The sequence below is a fragment of the Nerophis lumbriciformis genome, linkage group LG09, assembly GCF_033978685.3.
Source record: "Nerophis lumbriciformis linkage group LG09, RoL_Nlum_v2.1, whole genome shotgun sequence".
In the NCBI taxonomy this organism is placed as follows: domain Eukaryota; kingdom Metazoa; phylum Chordata; class Actinopteri; order Syngnathiformes; family Syngnathidae; genus Nerophis; species Nerophis lumbriciformis.
The window spans coordinates 40,918,189-40,941,034 of record NC_084556.2 but is presented as its reverse complement, the minus strand read 5'-3'; the positions used below and the strand labels follow the sequence as shown (position 1 = coordinate 40,941,034).

At 43.8% G+C, this 22,846-nt stretch overlaps 1 protein-coding gene across 6 annotated transcripts in view; it reads left to right on the top strand.

The window, feature by feature from the left end:
• gdpd5a (glycerophosphodiester phosphodiesterase domain containing 5a) overlaps positions 1-22,846 on the top strand; it is a 95,497-nt gene that overhangs the window by 3,021 nt on the left and 69,630 nt on the right. For all 6 annotated transcript variants that reach the window (XM_061961792.2, XM_061961793.2, XM_061961791.2 and 3 more), the window contains exon 2: positions 19,891-20,065. In XM_061961792.2, coding sequence (XP_061817776.1) covers positions 19,949-20,065 — 117 coding nt within the window. In that variant the 5' untranslated portion in view covers positions 19,891-19,948. The remainder of the gene's footprint in view (positions 1-19,890; positions 20,066-22,846) is intronic.

Here is a 22,846-nt window from a genome sequence, read left to right as displayed (position 1 = left end):
TTACGTCCATTATTATTGTTTCGTTAGTCTGAGCACCCTCTCTTGTTGTTTTATTTTTGTTTGTCTTGTCAATTATTTTACATACGTCTTGTGACAATTGTAACAAATGTAATGAGATTTTATTTGACTGTAAATAGGGCTGTCAAAGTTAATGCAATAATAACTTGTTAACTATAAATTCCTTTATAGGTGATAATTGTTTTGATGCACCATTAACGCACATGTGTCCTGACTCCTTTTTGACCTTCGTCCATTCTGTAGCGTGGATAAATGTAATGGCCTTCAGTTACTGTTGAGCCACAAGCTCGAAAATAGCCGGCAGAAATGCACAAAGAAAAGGTGACATTATGGAAAGCTCAGGTCCAAGGCAATGGCAAATTGTTCTCCCGACAAAAAATGACTATTTTATCTTCAATTGCCGTGAGATAACATCATTGCTGGCAGGCTATGTCGCTTGTAGAGAGGAGGAGCTTCACATCCATGTTTGGATTACAGTAGAGTGCATTAATAACATAAAATGTAAATTGTTATTCAAACTGCTTTAATAAGATGGAACAAAAGCTCAGCAGAAAAAAAGATGGGTCGAAAGGTAGTCTTGAGTCAGTTTTATTGGAGACATTCGTCAAAAAAGTTAAGACGCTTCTCATACCACTCACATACTTCACAATAATAGCGCTATGCATCAAATTTAGTACTAACTACCATTACAAAAGGAAAAATGAAAAATTACAATACAATCATGCTTTGTCAAAGATGTTTTGTAATGTTGTGTGTGATAATTTTACTGGCAGATTGAAAAAAAGTGTATATTATGTTATAACATGTCCTGGTTGAGTCCTCAATTACAGAATGTTTAGCAGGCCTAATACTACATTTTATTATTAGAAAAGGTTAAAACATTGTCATGCAGAGATATGAACATGATTAACTTGTACAACATTTAATATACAGAATAACAGAAGCATTTATTCAGGTAGAAATATCACAGATTATATTACCAAACATTTTTGATGATCAAACGATGATCGTAACAATACATATTTTGTGTTATTAATGCGTGAAACTGGTATCTAAACATAGAAGTGTAGCTCCTCCTCCGAATGCAAGTGCTCCTAAAGCAGGAATGCAAATTCTGTATTTCTACAAAATACAAACCCCGTTTCCATATGAGTTGGGAAATTGTGTTAGATGTAAATATAAACGGAATACAATGATTTGCAAATCATTTTCAACCCATATTCAGTTTAATATGCTACAAAGACAACATATTTGATGTTCAAACTGATACACTTTTTTTTTTTGCAAATAATCATTAACTTTAGAATTTGATGCCAGCAACATGTGACAAAGAAGTTGGGAAAGGTGGCAATAAATACTGATAAAGTTGAGGAATGCTCATCAAACACTTATTTGGAACATCCCACGGGTGAACAGGCAAATTGAGAACAGGTGTGTGCTATGATTGGGCATAAAACTAGATTCCATGAAATGCTCAGTGATTCACAAAGAAGGATGGGGGCAAGGGTCACCACTTTGTCAACAAATGCGTGAGCAAATTGTTGAACAGTTTAAGAAAAACCTATCTCAAGCAGCTATTGCAAGGAATTTAGGGATTTCACCATCTACCGTGCGTAATATCATCAAAGGGTTCAGAGAATCTGGAGAAATCACTGCACGTAAGCAGCTAAGCCCGTCACCTTCGATCCCTCAGGCTGTACTGCATCAACAAGCGACATCAGTGTGTAAAGGATATCACGACATGGGCTCAGGAACACTTCAGAAACCCACTGCCAGTAACTACAGTTTGTCGCTACATCTGTAAGTGCAAGTTAAAACTCTCCTATGCAAGGCGAAAACCGTTTATCAACAACACCCAGAAACGCCGTCAGCTTCGCTGGGCCTGAGCTCATCTAAGATGGACTGATACAAAGTGGAAAAGTGTTCTGTGGTCTGACGAGTCCACATTTTAAATTGTTTTTGGAAACTTTGGACGTCGTGTCCTCCGGACCAAAGAGGAAAAGAACCATCCGGATTGTTATAGGCGCAAAGTTGAAAAGCCAGCATCTGTGATGGTATGGGGGTGTATTAGTGCCCAAGACATGGGTAACTTACACATCTGTGAAGGCACCATTAATGCCGAAAGGTATATACAGGTTTTGGAGCAACATATGTTGCCATCCAAGCAACGTTACCATGGACGCCCCTGCTTATTTCAGCAAGACAATGCTAAGCCCCGTGTTACATCAACGTGGCTTCATAGTAAAAGAGTGCGGGTACTAGACTGGCCTGCCCGTAGTCCAGACCTGTCTCCCATTGAAAATGTGTAGCGCATTATGAAGCCTAAAATACTATAACGGAGACCCCTGGACTGTTGAACAACTTAAGCTGTACATCAAGCAAGAATGGGAAAGAATTCCACCTGAGAAGCTTAAAAAATGTGTCTCCTCAGGTCCCAAACGTTTACTGAGTGTTGTTAAAAGAAAAGGCCATGTAACACAGTGGTGAACATGCCCTTTCCCAACTACTTTGGCACGTGTTGCAGCCATAAAATTTGAAGTTAATTATTATTTGCAAAAAAGAAAATAACGTTTATGAGTTTGAACATCAAATATCTTGTCTTTGTAGTGCATTCAATTGAATATGGGTTGAAAAGGATTTGCAAATCATTGTATTCCGTTTATATTTACATCTAACACAATTTCCCAACTCATATGGAAACGGGGTTTGTACCAAATCTGGCAAGACACCAAGGCAAGGTTATTTTTTTCATTGTCATTAAAAGGGTGTGTGTGTCCTTTTTGAATTACCTTCTCTTTCTCCAGGCCTTTGTATATTTGAGTATAATGATCATTATCATGAGTGAAGACTCTATATTAAGCATATTAATAATGCACACATGCTGAATTTTAATGTAAATGATGAAAGGCAGTGACCGATGTAAGAGACTAGGCTAATTAATAATAGGATGATATGGCAATTAATAGATTAGAACAATAAATTCAGACTTTTTGTTTCAATTATTTGCTAAGCTACAGAATATGGAACTCAATTTTATGAGAACATCTAAAAATGTCTTCTGAAAAGTACTGTGGCACCACACTTTTTAATGAAATGATTGTAATGTAATATACCGTACTGTAAATCAATGATGCATGTTTGAAAAAACAAGTTGAGGTTGTTGTAACAATGTAGATTTCCTTTTAGGGTTGTTTTTCAATGATTAAGTCAAACTCAATCATTATTATCAACAATTACTTACCTCTTTACCATTAAAATGTCATCTTACTACCTTTTATTTTGCCTTTTGACGAGCATGTTGTTGACTTCCCCGAGAGGAGTTGTTACCCCAAACAAAGTCCAGTGTTGTCATCATATTCACATTGCTTAGTGTAAACAAGCCTTCATAGCAAGACGTCATCGAATATGAACTTCATCGTGTAGACTAGACTGTTATGGAATGAAACTGAATTCCAATTGTATTCATGGTGGTAATGGTCAACAAAAACATGAACTCATTCTGAAGTTGATAAATGAAACAATTCTCAGAAATAATTGCCAAACTTTCATTCCATCCATCCATCCATCAATTCATCCATTTCTACCGCTTGTTTCTCTCGGGGTAAACCCGGACCAGTTGCAATTAATGGAACATTTTAATTGTTGGGACTTTTGGCCATCTTTTATTAATTAGTAAAAAAAATATATAGATAGATAAATATAAATTATATATATATATATATACACACATATATATATATATAGATAGATAGATAACGATATAGATAAATACATATTGTATAGCGACATTGTTATCGTAAGAGCTAACACCAGGGAACTACTTTTCTGGCGTAATGACACAGGAAGGGATGAGCACCGTTCACATTTGAACCGATACAATACAAATTCCTGGTACCTAGGAATTGATTCTGGTATCCAACGGTACCAATTTTCTGTACTTTTGTGTTTGTTAATAGATATTAACTGTTTTTGTTAAAAAAAAATCTAATTTTGTAACGTAACATTTAAAAATTAGCTCATTATGATAACTGCTGTCAAGTTCTTCTATCTTGTTTCATTGTCACATTTCTAAGTTTCATTAGCAGGTATTGTATGTCACTAAGTTGCAATTCCAGTTGCAAGTCCAAGACATTGGATGACAGTAGTGTATAGATTATGGTGTGTTTTTTTAGGTTTTGGTGCATCCTAAAAAGGGTGCACAATAAGATAAGTATTGTACTTATTACGCACCAGGTGTTTGACTATAACGTGTATCTTAGCTGTAGTTTTCATTAACAAATTTGGAGGTGTTTAAATCGGCATGTAAAATCGGTAATGCAAATCAGCAGCATGTCAATAGCAAAGCCAAAGCCATTTAGCATCAAGCTTGCGCATTTTTTGAAAAGTGAATCCTTATTTAAAGGGGAACTGCACTTTTTGGTGAATTTTGCCTATCGTTCACAATCATAATGAAAGACATGACAACGGATGTGTTTATATAACTGCCAACAATTTACATTTCGTGACTTGAATATTAACCAAGTATTAGTGATATTGTTATAGGGCTGGGCGATATGACCTTTTATTAATATCTCGATATTTTTAGGCCATGTCACGATACACGATATATATCTCGATATTTTGTCTTAGCCTTGAATTAACACTTGATGCATATAATCACACCAGTATGATGATTCTTTATGTGTACATTAAAACTTTCTTGTTCATACTGCATTAATATATGCTCATTTTCATGCCGAGAGGGAAATCACAACTAAGTAAATTTAGCAAAAGTGTATTTATTAAACAGTTATTAAGCAGTGGCACAAACACTAATGTCATTTCCAAAACAGAAAGTGCAAGATTGTCAGAGACATTTTAAAACAAGCTATTAGTGCACTTTTGTGCATGATGTCACTAAGATGATATCAAAACAACACTAAATTAAAGTGCACTTTTTGTACAGAACGCCACTGCAATAGTTTAAAACAAATAAAGTGCACTTTTGTGCATGATGTCACACAAGATATTTCAATAACTGTCAAATAAAAATGAGCTGCATAATAGGAAATCAAATGTCCTTCGCTATGTGGTAGGTTACTGCGGACGTTATCTCCTTCTGTTGTTGACTATTTTTTTCATACGGTGTTGATCTGGAAATGGTTGCTTGGGCATTTTGTTGGTGTGGCACCGAACGGAGATGTTGACATGCGGAGTTTCAAGCATTCTTCATTCTCTAGCGGGTGACTTTTCAAATGATGCTACACATTAGCAGTAATGCTACTTTTTGTAGCAACACTTTTGCCGCATACTTGACATATTACGGTTGTCTGTTCGACATCTTCGCGCGTGAAGCCAAACCACCGCCAGACGATGGACCCCGTGCTGTTTTTCTTGGGAATTAATTCTTCCTTCATTTGTTACCAGATTCGCACCTTCTCTCTCTCGTATTACCACCCGCACCACACCGTTAGCATCACAGCTAACGTTACCCATGCCGCTACCTCTCTGCTCCGCGAGGGCGTATGACGTTGCACGCGCGACAGTATGTGACGTATGTAAGAAGGTGCGCTTGTTTTTTTATGTTTCTGTGAGAAGGAGAGACAAAAAAGAGTGAGAAACCCATGTAGTGTAATGCCCGCAGCTAAAAGCAACTGCGTGAGAAGTATACTCGAATATTACGAAATAGTCATTTTCTATATCGCACAGAGACAAACCCGCGATATATCGAGTATATTCGATATATTGCCCAGCCCTGTATTGTTATTATAAGTGCTCATGCAGACAGACTATTTATAGCGGCGGGATGATCACAACAAGCTTGTGTGCCTATATTGACATCCTCAAGTAGTAAGCTGCTTCCTCCTTCCTTTGCTTGTGGAAATTTATTGTAGATATAAATCATGTGTTTCACCTGGATAGTAGAAGGATGAGGACGTATTCCGACAACACTTTGACATCCAATTTTGACCGGAGATGGCGAAAATGACACGAAAAGATGCTTAGTTCAGTCCCCCTTTTATTCTCGAGAATTATGAGTTATTTTTCATCTAAACAGGAATATAACAAGATTATATCAATCACATCCGAATGACAGCAGACATTGTACAGTAAGTGATGAGTTTTTGAAATTAATGTGCCACATTTTCGCGTTTAAGGATAAACATATATAAATACAGCGATGGGCAAGCTATTAGGAAAATGTAGTAAGCTAAACTACAAATTACACCTGATTAAGGAAAGCTATCCCCAGAGAATTGTAGCAATAATTGTAATAATAAATGTAACATTAAAGCTACGTTATATAAATATATAACTTAATGTACAAAAAAATAATATGTAAGTTGGCTCTCATGAAGTCTGCAGTGAGTAAAAATCAGTGATGTTGGGGAAAAAAAGCATACGTTGTGATGCGTTTTTGAAATGATCAAACTATGTAAATAATACATCTTATTATACATGTGCCTGTTGCTATTATACAAGCCTCAAAACCAGTGAAGTTGGCACATTCTGTAAAACGTAAATAAAAACAGAATACAATGATTTGCAAGTCCTTTTCAACCTATATTCAATTGAATAGACTGCAAATACAAGATACTTAACATTCGAACTGGAAAACATTGTTATTTTTTGCAAATATTAACTCATTTGGAATTTGATGCCTGCAACATGTTTAAGAAGAGCTGACACAAGTGGCAAACAAGACTTAGAAAGTTCAGGAATGCTCATCAAACACTTATTTGGAAAACCCCACAGGTGAACACGCTAATTGGGAAAAGGTGGGTGCCATGATTGGGTATAAAAGCAGCTTCCATGAAATGCTCAGTCATTCACGAACGAGGATGGGGCGAGGGTCACCACTTTGTGAACAAATGCGTGAGCAAATTGTTGAACAGTTTAAGAACAACATTTCTCAACGAGCTATTGTAAGGAATTTAGGGATTTCACCATCTAAGGTCTGTAATATCATCAAAAGGTTCAGAGAATCTGGTGAAATCACTGCACGTAACATTGAATGTCCGTGACCTTGGATCCCTCAGGCGGTACTGCATCAAAAACCAACATCAGTGTGTAAAAGATATCACCACAGGAACACTTCAGAAAACCACTGTCAGTAACTACAGTTCGTCGCCACATCTGTAAGTGCAAATTAAAACTCTACTATGCAAAGCGAAAGCCATTGATCAACAACACCCAGAAACGCCACCGGTTTCTCTGGGCCCGAGCTCATTTAAGATGGACTGAGGAAAAAGTGTTCTGTGGTCTGACGAGTCCACATTTCAAATTGTTTTTGGAAACTGTGGACGTCGTGTCCTCCTGAACAATGAAGAAAAGAACCATCCGGATTTGAATAGGTGCAAAGTTCAAAAGCCAGCATCTGTGATGGTATGGGGGTGTATTAGTGCCCAACTTACATATCTGTGGAGGCACCATTAATGCTGAAAGGTACATACAGGTTTTGGAGCAACATATGTTGCCATCCAAGCTACGCTATCATGGACGCTCCTACTTATTTCAGCAAAACAATGCCAAGCCACGTGTTACAACAGCGTGGCTTTGTTGTAAAAGAGGGCAGGTACTAGATTGGCCTGCCTGTAGTCCAGACCTGTCTCCTCTTGAAAATGTGTGGCGCATTATGAAGCCTAAAATACCACAACGGAGACCCCCGGACTGTTGAACAACTAAAAGGAAAGGCCATGTAACACAGTGGTAAAAATGCCCCTGTGCCAACTTTTTTGCAATGTGTTGCTGCTATTAAATTCTAAGTTAATGTATATTTGCAAAAACAAATTTGTTTCTCAGTTCGAACCTTAAATATCTTGTCTTTGCAGTATATTCAATTGAATATAAGTTGAAAAGGATTTGCAAATCATTGTATTCTGTTTTTATTTACGATTTGCACAACGTACCAACTTCACTGGTTTTGCGTTTTGTATATATATCTATATATGTGACAGACTCCCGCTGTCGTCCGGGTTAAATGAACCACCAAGGATAGACATTATGTTGAGCAGGTTTGACTTTGTTTATTTTTCAATAAAACCTTTCAGTCTCGTCGGGTCGCTTTTCAGCTCTGCCGCTTCTTCCACTGCTCGCTCTTCGGTCCGCTTTTCAGCCGGCCGCGTCTGCGTCTTCCTCTGGCTCTCTTCCTCTTGCGCCCTGCATGTGCTTCTGGCTCTCCAACTCCTCCTTCTCCCCTCGTTCTCGGCTGCCGCCCTTTTACACACTTGGAGGAGATTACACAATTGTTCCCAGGTGGGCGATCCACGCACCTGATATCTGTTACGGCGTCGATCCCGGCGCGTCCCCCGACTCACCGCTGGCCCGCCGGCCACGCCTCTTCGCCGCCATCTCGGGTCGGCCCCGCCTCGCTGTCGGTCTGCCGGCCACACCTCCCCACAATATACTTACATTATGTATATTAAACATTAATGGAGGTGTTTACATGTTTTTAAGGGCTTTATAGATAGAATAGAGCAGCTCCCATAGGCTCCTTTGTTAGCGGACTTTTGATCGCATTTATTTAATATTTAGAAAGCATAAAAAAAATACATCATCATCATCATCGCCATGTCTTTCATAATGATTGTTAATGATAGGCAACATTTAAAAAAAAAGTGCATATCCCCTTTAACAAACTCCATCTTTACATGTTTGAAAATCAATAAAACTGAATAAATGAGCCCGAATGGAGCTGAGATAGGCTCCAGCACCCCCCGCGACCACGAAAGGGAAAGGCGGTAGAAAATGGATGGATGGATAAATCTGCCTGCTAGTCCATGGTTACAGCATGTATATAAAACATTGTTGGAGGTTTTTGAAAGTTTATTTTAGAGAGCTTTTTTGGCTGAACAGATTAATCTCCATTACCTACAATGTTCTCCGAACTAAATCTAATTGATTTACCATCTACAACACATAGAAAAGGGAAAGACGTGTGTTCTAGTCTCACATAAAGATTATGGATGATGGGCAAAATAAAAATAAAAGTGCAGTTCTCCTTTCATACTGTAATTTAAGTTCCCACTAGGAATTTGACTCCTCTCTGAGCTGCCACCTTAACGTGGTAGAGGAGTTTGCGTGTCCCAATGATTCTAGGAGCTATGTTGTCCGGGGGCTTCCATGCCCCCTGGTAGGGTCTCCCAAGACAAACAGGTCCTAGGTGAGGGATCAGACAAAGAGCAGCTCGAAGACTTCTATGGAAATGCAAGAACCGAGACTCAGATTTCCCTCGCCCGGACGCGGGTCACCGGGGCCCCCCTCCGGAGCCAGGCCCGGAGTTGGGGCACGATGGCGAGCGCCTGGTGGCCGGGCCTGTCCCCATGGGGCCCGGCCGGGCACAGCCCGAAGAGGCAACGTGGGTCCCCCCTCCAATGGGCTCACCACCCATAGCAGGGGCCATAGAGGTCGGGTGCAATGTGAGCTGGGCGGTAGCCGAAGGCAGGGCACTTGGCGTTCCGATCCTCGGCTACAGAAGCTAGCTCTTGGGACGTGGAACGTCACCTCGCTGGGGGGGAAGGAGCCTGAGCTAGTGCGCGAGGTAGAGAAGTTCAGGTTGGATATAGTCGGACTCACCTCGACGCACAGGAAGGGCTCTGGAACCAGTTCTCTCGAGAGGGGCTGGACTCTCATCCACTCTGGCGTTGCCAGCAGTGAGAGGCGACGGGCTGGGGTGGCAATTCTTGTTGCCCCCCGGCTCAGAGCCTGCATGTTGGAGTTCAACCCGGTGGACGAGAGGGTAGCTTCCCTCCGCCTTCGGGTGGGGGGGACGGGTCCTGACTGTTGTTTGCGCTTACGCGCCAAACGGCAGCTCAGAGTACCCACCCTTTTTGGATTCACTCGAGGGAGTACTTGAGAGTGCTCCCCCGGGTGATTCCCTCGTTCTACTGGGGGACTTCAACGCTCATATTGGCAACGACAGTGAAACCTGGAGAGGCGTGATTGGGAAGAATGGCCGCCCGGATCTGAACCCAAGTGGTGTTTTGTTATTGGACTTTTGTGCCCGTCACGGATTGTCTATAACGAACACCATGTTCAAGCATAAGGGTGTCCATATGTGCACTTGGCACCAGGACACCCTAGGCCGCAGTTCTATGATCGACTTTGTAGTTGTGTCATCGGATTTGCGGCCTCATGTTTTGGACACTCGGGTGAAGAGAGGGGCGGAGCTTTCTACCGATCATCACCTGGTGGTGAGTTGGCTGCGATGGTGGGGGAGGATGCCGGACAGACCTGGCAGGCCCAAACGCATTGTGAGGGTTTGCTGGGAACGTCTGGCAGAGTCTCCTGTCAGAGAGAGTTTCAATTCCCACCTCCGGAAGAACTTTGAACATGTCACGAGGGAGGTGCTGGACATTGAGTCCGAGTGGACCATGTTCCGCACCTCTATTGTCGAGGCGGCTGATTGGAGCTGTGGCCGCAAGGTAGTTGGTGCCTGTCGTGGCGGTAATCCTAGAACCCGTTGGTGGACACCGGCGGTGAGGGATGCCGTCAAGCTGAAGAAGGAGTCCTATCGGGTTCTTTTGGCTCATGGGACTCCTGAGGCAGCGGACAGGTACCGACAGGCCAAGCGGTGTGCGGCTTCAGCGGTTGCGGAGGCAAAAACTCGGACATGGGAGGAGTTCGGGGAAGCCATGGAAAACGACTTCCGGACGGCTTCGAAGCGATTCTGGACCACCATCCGCCGCCTCAGGAAGGGGAAGCAGTGCACTACCAACACCGTGTATGGTGCGGATGGTGTTCTGCTGACCTCGACTGCGGAAGTGGTGGATCGGTGGAGGGAATACTTCGAAGACCTCCTCAATCCCACCAACACGTCTTCCTATGAGGAAGCAGTGCCTGGGGAATCTGTGGTGGGCTCTCCTATTTCTGGGGCTGAGGTTGCTGAGGTAGTTAAAAAGCTCCTCGGTGGCAAGGCCCCGGGGGTGGATGAGATCCGCCCGGAGTTCCTTAAGGCTCTGGATGCTGTAGGGCTGTCTTGGTTGACAAGACTCTGCAGCATCGCGTGGACATCGGGGGCAGTACCTCTGGATTGGCAGACCGGGGTGGTGGTTCCTCTCTTTAAAAAGGGGAACCGGAGGGTGTGTTCTAACTATCGTGGGATCACACTCCTCAGCCTTCCCGGTAAGGTCTATTCAGGTGTACTGGAGAGGAGGCTACGCCGGATAGTCGAACCTCGGATTCAGGAGGAACAGTGTGGTTTTCGTCCTGGTCGTGGAACTGTGGACCAGCTCTATACTCTCGGCAGGGTCCTTGAGGGTGCATGGGAGTTTGCCCAACCAGTCTACATGTGCTTTGTGGACTTGGAGAAGGCATTCGACCGTGTCCCTCGGGAAGTCCTGTGGGGAGTGCTCAGAGAGTATGGGGTTTCGGACTGTCTGATTGTGGCGGTCCGTTCCCTGTATGATCAGTGTCAGAGCTTGGTTCGCATTGCCGGCAGTAAGTCGGACACGTTTCCGGTGAGGGTTGGACTCCGCCAAGGCTGCCCTTTGTCACCGATTCTGTTCATAACTTTTATGGACAGAATTTCTAGGCGCAGTCAAGGCGTTGAGGGGATCCGGTTTGGTGGCTGCAGGATTAGGTCTCTGCTTTTTGCAGATGATTTGGTCCTGATGGCTTCATCTGGCCAGGATCTTCAGCTCTCACTGGATCGGTTCGCAGCTGAGTGTGAAGCGACTGGGATGAGAATCAGCACCTCCAAGTCCGAGTCCATGGTTCTCACCCGGAAAAGGGTGGAGTGCCATCTCCGGGTTGGGGAGGAGATCTTGCCCCAAGTGGAGGAGTTCAAGTACCTCGGAGTCTTGTTCACGAGTGAGGGAAGAGTGGATCGTGAGATCGACAGGCGGATCGGTGCGGCGTCTTCAGTAATGCGGACGCTGTATCGATCCGTTGTGGTGAAGAAGGAGCTGAGCCGGAAGGCAAAGCTCTCAATTTACTGGTCGATCTACGTTCCCATCCTCACCTATGGTCATGAGCTTTGGGTTATGACCGAAAGGACAAGATCACGGGTACAAGCGGCCGAAATGAGTTTCCTCCGCAGGGTGGCGGGGCTCTCCCTTAGAGATAGGGTGAGAAGCTCTGTCATCCGGGGGGAGCTCAAAGTAAAGCCGCTGCTCCTCCACATCGAGAGGAGCCAGATGAGGTGGTTCGGGCATCTGGTCAGGATGCCACCCGAGCGCCTCCCTAAGGAGGTGTTTAGGGCATGTCCGACCGGTAGGAGGCCACGAGGAAGACCCAGGACACGTTGGGAAGACTATGTCTCCCGGCTGGCCTGGGAACGCCTCGGATCCCCCGGGAGGAGCTGGACGAAGTGGCTGGGGAGAGGGAAGTCTGGGCTTCCCTGCTTAGGCTGCTGCCCCCGCGACCCGACCTCGGATAAGCGGAAGAAGATGGATGGATGGATGGACTAGGAATTTGAGATTGCTGTGGCCTCAAATGTCTAGTTTCATTGGGGCTTTTTCCAAAACTTATGGTGAGAGTTGATGTGTTGCTAGGTGCTTGTTGTGATACAATTGCAAGAGGCAATAAAATTACTGTAGCAATAGAGAGTTAAAATGTTCCATCTGTATGCCACTGACATGTTAAAGACTACATAAGACCCTTTTGCTCCAAATAACTTGTTTATGGAGCGAAAATGATTTTGTGGCTGCTTTGTCCTGCATTTTACACAGCAAGAAGCTTTACGTAAATCAGAAACATTGCCCTTACCAAAAATAATAATAATGATAATAATCATTGATTGGATTTATATAGCACCTTTCGAGACACCTAAAGCGCTTAACGGTGAGACTCATCATTCACTCAGTCCACATGCACACTTTGATGGTGATTGTACAGATGTTAAGTACAATATCACATAGCGTCCAGAGGGGGCGCCGTTGAGTGTGTTGTGGGGATTAACAGTGGGAATTAACAAGCACGAGTAAAGGAAGCTGTGTGAAGTTTACAAGTCTCTGGAGTCTGCTTTTACGGATATAAACACTACTACAACATGGTGTCAGAAGTAAGCGAACCTACTGTGGGTAAAAAGTAGGTGTAGTTGAGAGAAGTGAGGCTGAAATAGTCCAGCCGAGGTCGTCATTGTTTACCTGGCCGGCGACAGGCTAAGCTACGCTAGGCTAAGGTGAGCACGGAGAGCAGCGGATCAGCATCGGAGCCCGGATAAGGACGGGAGATGACAGATCAAATATTCTCCATCGCGCCTCCTGGCAGCTTCAACTTCGAGGAGCCCAGCTCGTGGCCGCAATGGTTGAGACGGTTCGAGAGGTTCAGGATGGTGTCAGGATTGAGCGGAAAAGAGGACGGCTATCAGGTCAACTCCCTACTGTATGTGATGGGTGAAAAGAGTGACAACATTCTCACTACGTTACCACTAAGCGACCAACAGAAGACAGTCTATGCAGAGGTGACAAAAGCCTTTGATGAACATTTTGTGGGTAAGCACAATGTCATTTATGAACGTGCTAAGTTTAATAGCAGACAGCAACAACAAGGCGAGTCTGCAGATAACTTTATCACAGATGTGCATAAGTTGGCTGAACACTGCAAATTTGGTGCCTTAAAGGAGGAAATGATAAGAGACCGCATAGTGGTCGGGATAAGAGACTCCAGGCTGTCAGAGAGACTTCAGTTAGACCCTGACCTGACGCTGGCAAAAACAAAAACCCAGGTCAGGCAGCAGGAAGAAATAAAGAAACAACAGCAACTGCTACGAGGGACACACACAGAATTTAAAGGTGCTATTATAGATGCCATAAACACAAATAGAGGGAATACACAATATAGACAAGCTCCCCCACACAGACCAGAGCAGTTTAATTCCAAGCCAAGCACTGTAAACAAGACATACTATAATGAGAAATGTACAAGGTGCGGCTAACGCCACAACACCCCTGGAAACTGTGCCCAGCCAAAGAGGCTGAGTGTCGAAAATGCAAAAAAAAGGGACATTTCGCTGCGGTCTGCAGATCATCTCAAAGAGTGGAAGCTATAGTGGACAGCAACACAGAAGAAGACATAGCTTTCATGGGGACAGTTAACACAGAAGGAATTGAAGAGGAATGGTTAAAAGAAATCAGCCTTAACGGAAAGAAGGTAACATTTAAACTGGACTCAGGAGCCTCAGTTACAGCTATTCCATCTGCCATGTACTTGAGAGCACGTGACGGCAGGCTGAAGACACCACCTAAAAAGATTAAAGGTCCAGATAACTGTCCATTGAAGGTTTTGGGCATCATGAAAGCACACATTAAAACAGAAAAAAGAGAAATAAGGCAAGATGTATATGTGGTGACAAACCTGGTGATGCCACTAATGGGACTTCCTGCTTTAATAAAGCTGAACCTGGTTCAACAGGTAGCTTCAGTACAGGAGGAGCAACAAGAAGCGAGGCATCAATACAGAGCTATGTTCTCAAAAGTGATTTCAGGGCTTGGAAAGCTACAAGGAAACTACAAGATAAAACTGAATAATGAAGCAGTTCCTTATGCTCTCTCGGCCCCGCGCAGAGTTCCATTACCTATGAAAGAACAAGTTAAAGAAGAGTTAGACAGGATGGAAGCAATGGGAGTCATAAGAAAAATTGAGGAGCCAACTGAATGGTGTGCGGGGATGGTAGTGGTCCCCAAGCCAAATAAGAAACCTCGCATTTGTGTGGACCTTACCCGACTTAACGACAGCGTGTGCAGAGAGAGACACATACTGCCTGCAGTTGATGAGACACTGGCACAGCTGGAGGGGGCAAGAGTCTTTTCGAAATTAGATGCAACATCTGGTTTCTGGCAAGTTCCTCTACATGAAGAATCACAGCCTTTAACAACTTTTATTACCCCCTTCGGAAGATATTGCTTTCAGAGGCTCCCCTTCGGCATTTCTTCCGCGCCTGAGCATTTTCAGCTGAGAATCTCACAAATAATCGCAGGGGCAAAGGGCACTCTGTGCCATGCAGATGACATCTTAGTCTATGGAAAAGACAAAAAAGAGCATGATGAAAGGCTGCAGGAAGTACTGAAAAGGTGTGAAAAAGCGGGCCTCACCCTCAATGAAAAATGTGAATTTTCAGTGGAAAAAGTGACATTTCTTGGACACCACATAAGCGCATCAGGAATCGAGGCTGATCCAGACAAAATCAGTGCCATTAAAAACATGCCAGAACCTCGCAATGTGGGAGGAGGTCCGCCGGTTCATGGGAATGGTGAATTATGTTGGCAAGTTCTCACCCAGCCTACCAGCTCTCACAAAACCCCTACGTGACCTGCTAAAAAGTGACAGCACATGGACCTGGGACGCACAACAGAAAACAGCCTTTGAAAAAATTAAAAAAGAGCTGAGTTCTCCTCCAGTCCTTGCACAATACAGTCCTAAAAAAGAAACATTGGTATCGGCAGATGCGTCGTCATACGGACTTGGGGCGGTCCTCCAGCAGCAGCAGACAGATGGTAGGTGGAGACCTGTTGTGTACATCACGGAGCCTGACGCCCACGGAGGTCCAGTACGCGCAAATAGAAAAAGAAGCACTAGCGGAAACATGGGCCTGTGAGCGACTCAGCTCATATATGCTAGGCTTGGAATTCTACACCACCTCCCCGCCACTGACAGTAAACTAGCTTGCATCAAGGAAGCTCAGAGCACAGACAGTGTTTGCAGGCAGCTGAAAACATTGACGGAAAAAGGCTGGCCCTCTCACAGGAGAAACGTTCCTGAGCATCTTCTGCCATTCTGGTCAGAGAGGAATGACATCAACATGGCAGAGGGCTTGCTTCTTAAGGGAACAAGGATTCTGATCCCTGGATGCATGCAGCAGGAAATGATGGAAAGGTTGCACGAAGGCCATCAGGGTGTGACTAAGTGTGTGGCAAGGGCACAGGGATCCCTATGGTGGCCAGGGATAACAAGACAGATTAAAGAGATAGTGGAAAGGTGTGAAATCTGTTGCCAATATTCACAGACAAAGACAGAACCTTTAATGACCACGCCCCTACCAGCACGACCATGGGAAAAAGTCGCGGCTGATATCTTTCAGTGGAAGAATGGACATTATATCGTGGTGGTGGACTACTACTCCCGATACATTGAAGTAGCAAACCTCCCGACCCTGACAACATCTACAACTGTGGAGAGACTCAAGGTAATCTTTGCAAGATTTGGAGTGCCTGAAATCTTGGTGACTGACAACGGGCCACAGTTTGCTTCCACAGACTTTGCCACTTTTGCCCAGGACTATGGTTTCAACCACACGACCAGCAGCCCTCGCTATCCCCAGAGCAATGGGGAAGCAGAGAGAGCTGTCCGCACGGTCAAACAGCTGCTCAACAAAAGTCCAGACCCTCAGAAAGCTCTTTTGGCCAGCACAGCTGCTGATGGAGAGGAGGATAAGATCAACAGTTCCTACCGCTCCACAAGCATTGAAACCAGCCTGGCCAAACCTCAGAGCTTTCAGGGAAAAAGACAAAGAACTAAAAGTGAAACAGAGAGAGTCATTCAACCTGAGACACAGGACAAAAGACTTACCAGTTCTGGTTCCAGGACAGAGAGTGTGGATTAAAACAGCGCAGACCACAGCTACTGTCCAGGGACCGGCTTCAACACCAAGGTCGTACAATGTGGAAACAGACCAAGGGAGCTTAAGACGAAACAGGGCTCACCTGACAGTGCTCCCTGAGGGAGGTCTGTCCTGCTCTGATGAGATAGAGACTGTTCAAAGGCAGACAGATTCAGGTGAAACAGTGACCAGGTCCGGAAGAGTTTCCCGCCCTCCAGATAGACTGGATTTATGAACATTCTAATTGACCAGATAGTTTTCCCTGGTCTTTGGAAAGAATGGTGTAGACCTAACAGTTTGTTGTTCCTAAAAACATGTGTTATGTTGGGTACTAATGTTATTGAATGTGAGTTGAACATGCTCAGTTATTAATACCTGGTGATTAAGATAGAAGTAACTATCATTTTGGAATCATTTTATTTTGAAACAGTTTCATCTTTAAAATAAAGAAAATAGGTTTAGAAGCTAAAAGGGGGGGATGTACAGATGTTAAGTACAATATCACATAGTGTCCAGAGGGGGCGCCGTTGAGTGTGTTGTGGGGATTAACAGTGGGAATTAACAAGCACGAGTAAAGGAAGCTGTGTGAAGTTTACAAGTCTCTGGAGTCTGCTTTTACGGATATAAACACTACTACAACAGTGATAAGCTACATTTGGCACCACAACTGTCCCTCCATGCACCACCAAACATGTATTCATTCACACACCAGTGTGATGCACTGGAAGCAAGGTGGGTGAATTGTCTTGCCCAAAGACACAATGGCAGTGACTGGGATGTCGAAAGCTGGGCTTGTACCAGGAAACCCTTTAGTTTGTGGGAGACTGATCTACCTTCTGAACCACGCTGCCCCCAAATCACAAGACAAAGACAAATGGTGAACCTTTTGCAATAAAATAACAATTAGTGGTTAGCAAAAAAAAAGAAATCCCTGAGAAATGAATAAGGGACACCTTGTTAGCAGGGCTGGCCGACCTAGTTGTGTTCACTCGGGCAGTGATGAACTCTTGTCACGAGTAGAAACTTAAAAGACCAAACCATTTCATGGCTATTGTGACTGTTAATGCAAGTTTTAAGTACGATATTGTCATGAATGTCATGACAGGTTTGAACTTTATTTTCTTTACTGTGTTTGGTATTGTTTCTTTTCCAGTGCTCTTATTTTCAGTGGTACTTTCTGTTTGCCTCATTACTTTGGCCCCAGCGCTGTCTCCCTCACCTATCCCTGATTGGCAATCTGAGCATACCTGTTCCAGGTTGCCAATCAGGCTTCTTTATAAACCAGCCTGCCCTCCATAGAGTGTTTAATCTTTGGTTCTTGTTTAAATTGCATTGTAAAGTCTCTTGTGCGTGGGCCCTCTGTGGCTGACACACGACGGGATCCGTAGTTCAGGTTGCAACACAAAGTCTTTTATTGTGGCGTTCTCACGCTCAAACAGTCTTTTTGGTCTTGCTCGCGGCCTCCTGCTCGCTTGTCTCTGCTCTCCTTCTCCCCTCATGGCCTCAGCCCCTGCTGATAAAGGAGACAGGTGATTAGATAACCCGCTTCAGCTGGGGAATCCACTCACCTGTCAGCTGCTTCGAAGCCGGTCCATACACACGCCCTTCTCGCAGCAGGCGTGCTGACCACGCCTCCCTCCACATGCATGTGCACTTCCCAGTTGCATTATTTCCTTTTGACATTAACGTCATGTTTATCTGCTCTCTGCATCTTGGGGTTCAAGACCAACAGAACCTAACAGAATGATCGAGCCAAATACGAACCCCGCAGAATCTGGGTGGACTGTCTGGAGGCAACAAATGGCTGCTCAGTAGAAAGCCGACGAGAAGTGGGCCCGCATGGTCTCCATGATGGAGAAGCTCTGTGGCTTGATTGCTGTACGGACTGGGGGGGGGTAAGGTCAGCTGTGGAACAAAGGAAGCACAGCTCTCACATCTTCTCACCTCAGATGCTGCCTCCACCATTCCTTCCTCTTCTAGTGAGACCTTCTCAGTTGCTGCTGCCATTATTCCTTCCTGCGCCAAAGGGGTCACTGCCTGTCTCTCTCCTGGTGGGGTCGTCGCCTACTTTGCCTTCTGTGACGTCATCGCCTGTGGTGGGTCTTCGCCAGACACCATCTATCTCTTTGCCTGTGGGTAATCCTCCCATGACGTCATCGTCGCTTCCCCCGAAGCACAACACCATGCACACACAACCTCCAAATCGACAACAGAGGCACGCACCTCGAGTGACGCTGGCAGCACCGGCGTGCAGCCCACACTCACCTTCCACGCCAGCAGCAGAACGCAGACTCTTCACGTGCCTTCCAAGCATGCAGCAGAAGCACGCACTACGTTCCTGCCTTCCCCATGCCTGCCCTCCAAGCATGCCGTTGACGCCTGCAGAAGATGCGACCAAGCGCTTACCTTCCACGCTTCGGGAAGATGCATGCACTTAGCGCTCGTCTTCCTTATCGTGAGCTCCAGTGGATTTCTACTCGTCGCCGCCGCTACCTAAATCTTCCTTGCTGGCTGCGGGGATTTAAGACCTGGACTGGTGGCCGATCCTTGGCGGCAAGAGGGCAATGTGGCGACCCTCTGCCAGTCCACCCTCCACCCTCCCTTGTTTTGGACCTTAGATTAGTAGTAGTTTAGTTAAACGTCTGGCATCCGTTTATTGAAGGGGAGCTACTGTCATGACAGGTTTAGACTGTTTATTTTCTTTACTGTGTTTGGTATTGTTTCTTTTCCAATGCTCTTATTTTCAGTGGTACTTCCTGTTTGCCTCATTACTTTGGACCCAGCGCTGTCTCCCACACCTGTCCCTGATTGGCAATCTGAGCACACCTGTTCCAGGTTGCCAAAGAGGCTTCTTTTTATAAACCAACCTGCACTGCAGCTCAGTCTTTGTTTCTTGTTTCAATTGCATGTTCCCTGCATGTGCATTTCCCAGTTGAACTATTTCCTTTTGACATTAAAGTTATGTTTACCTGCTCTACGCCTGCCATCTCTGCATCTTGGGGTTCAAGTCCAACATAACCTAACAGATGTGTTACAAATAAGTGCTTTGCGCACATTATAAACCTTGCAACGTGTTGCCCGCGTCATTCGTTTACTCGGGAGGGTGACAAGTGTGATTACTTGTTGTTCAACAGTTAATGCATTGTTTCTGTCCGAGGAGAAGCAATTACAATGGCCGTTACATAAGTTAATTATAGACGTGATGGAACAGCAATTTGAATATGCTTGCTCCTTGCGTTCCATCGTAACACCTCTAGTCTTCAGCCCTACCAATGTGTATGTTCTTGCCACAAGAAGAGCTGAGGTTGATTAGCTTAAACATTTTTATCATCTCATTTCCTGATCTTCTTCAGGGTTCCCAGGCCACTGTGGGATGCTAACAGGCTGGTGCTACGTTGAGGCTAAAGGAGCATGGTGAAACACCAACCCTTCCAGGTCTATGAGAAGCAGGTGTTCGTGTCCTTTGTCACTGGGATCTATGGTTGCCGTTGGAAACGGTACCAGCGCTCTCAGGACGACAGCTCCAGGGTAAGAAAATATTGGTAATTTATTTTGAGATGGGCACTGAATCAGAGTTTCACCAAGGAGTCCAGTTCAGGTATTATGTAAAGATCCGGCTTACATTTGAAATGGAATGACAGGAGACTGTGTAGCTTAGCAATCAGAACCGAGCCGTATTCCGTGGTGAAACGGAGGTTAATTAGGTATTGTTAATCCGGCCTGTAACATGGAAACAATTATATTGGTCAATCTGATTGACAAAGCAACAATCCAATATTGTCAAGAGATCAAAGAAGATAAACTAACTCCTTCTGCCTAACGGCCTTTTTAGTAATGTGAGAATTATTATGATAATCTTCGCTTAGCCAGGACTGATTTTTTGATTCAATCATTTATTAAAGACATTTTGTGTTTAAAAGTACACATTTAAGTTGTGAACATTGCTGCACTGATGAAGTGATAGTCACCTTGTTCGTTGGTTTGGCTGTTAGTTTATTTATTTATATAGCACATTTAAAAACAACCGTAGTTGGCCAAAGTGCAGTACAGACATAAGAAAAGGGGCACATAGTGTCACATTTACATCATAACATGGAAGGATGAATAAAATACAGTAGTAAAATATACCTTCAAAGAAGTGCAGAATATATCACCTAAAATACTAAAATGTAATAAATAAATAAAAAGGATTAAACAAGAAACAAAAACAACCAAGATATCCTGTCTAACTGGATTTGAATGCCAGGGAGTAAAAAAATGTTTTTAGCCTAGATTTAAATTGGCTCAGAGACTGGGAGGACCTAATAGATAATGGAAGGTTGTTCCGTAGTCTGCGCCTTGCCACTGAAAAGGCTCTATCTCCTCTCATTTTTAGCCTAGTTTTTGGGACAGCGAGGAGGAGCTGGTCTGAAGACCTCAGGATCCTGCTGGGACAATAAGGCTGCAGCAGCTCAATAAGATAGGACGGGGCTTCTTGGTGTAGGCATTTAAAAACAATAAGTAACATTTTAAAATTAACTCTAAAAGTAACTGGGAGCTAATGAAGGGAAGCTAGTACATGGGGTAATGTGCTCACGTCGTTTGGTTTTAGTTAAAAGACGAGCAGCTGAGTTCTGCAATCCCTGCAGCCGCTGGAGAAAGCCCTGATCAAGACCTACATACAAAGAATTACAGTAATCCAGGCGTGACGTCACTCATGCATGGATAGCTCTTATGTTAGTAACATAACTCAAAAAGTTGTCGGTGGATTTTCATGAAACATTGAGGAAATATCCGAAATGGGATTAGGATAGTGATGAATGGTTTTGGCGATACCGATCAGTCAGACGGACGGACGGACGGACGGACGGACGAACAGACAGATAGATAGATAACCTAGACAGATAGATAGAAAACCTCATTGTCTGTTACAAATCAGAAATTCATTTTCGACAGGCTCAAAGACAATCTTACAGGACAGAACGATAAGAGATGAAAAATAAAACCATAAACCATAGACACAAAATGTAAGTGATAAAGAATGATGCAACCGTGTTCATCTATTTTTGTTTATGATGGCAGTGGGAATGAACATTTTTTTATATATATTTTTCCGGGCAAGTGGGACTTTAAAGCGACGGCCTGGAATGATGAGTGCAGGAGGTTTATAGGAGTCCTAAATGATGGAGTTGGCTTTCCTGGTAGAGATCTGGAGTGTAGAGATCTGTTAGGGAGGCCTGGGGGAGCCAATTATTTTGCTGGCTGTTTTATTAAGAGGTAAAGTTTTGTTTTATGTTCAATGTTAAGTGAGTTGTACCAGGAAGCCATGTTGAAAATTAGGATGGATTCTATTAATGATTTGTAGACCAGGGCCAGAGTGTTCTTACTGATGCTGAAAGACCTGAGTTTCCACAGCAGGTGGAACTTTCGGATAAACGGCATCAGCATGTGTGGTGAAGGAAAATAACTAAAAAATTGTTTCTGTGGAACAAAATATACTCCGGTAGTTTTTTGTGGAAATGCAGGGGTGTATTTAAATTATATGGCTAATGGGAAAGTTCCTGTTAAAGTTGAAAGTTGGTGGAAAAAGGCCTAAAGTGAGTAGATTTTGTAAATTGAGGTAATTTGGAGGTATAGGGGACTGACAGTCGTTATGGAATTTAGGATGGGGAATTTTCGGGGGATCATAGTGAAGTCATTATTGTAATTATCATCACAGTTTGTGCCCTTGACCCCAAAGTGGGGTGGACACCATCTCAAGCCCGGACTTGCCCCAATAGTCTAAAAAGCAAACATTGTTCACGAGACACCACTTGAACAACCAGTGATGTCTCATCACTCATCACATTCCGAAGTGGATCCGAGTACATCATGCAGTTGGCAAGCTTATTATACATGTTGAGCTTAGTGACTTCTGACTGGTGCAATCTGTCATCATTAACGCCCACATGTACAAAGATGTGGCTGTACAGTCGTCCCTTCCTACATTGCGCTTTAAATATTGCGACTTCACTACATTGGAGATTTTTTAAAAGGCAAATTTTTTTTACCTAAGTTCAGAGTTAAATTAAGTCCTATTTATGTATTATATGTATTACAGTGCAGCATTTGCTTTTGATTGATTGATTGAGACTTTTATTAGTAGGTTGCACAGTGAAGTACATATTCCGTACAATTGACCACTAAATGGTAACACCCGAATAAGTTTTTCAACTTGTTTAAGTCGGAGTCCACTTAAATTGATTCATGATACAGATATATACTATCAGATATACAGTATACTATCATCATAATACAGTCATCACACAAGATACTCATCAGGGTGTATAC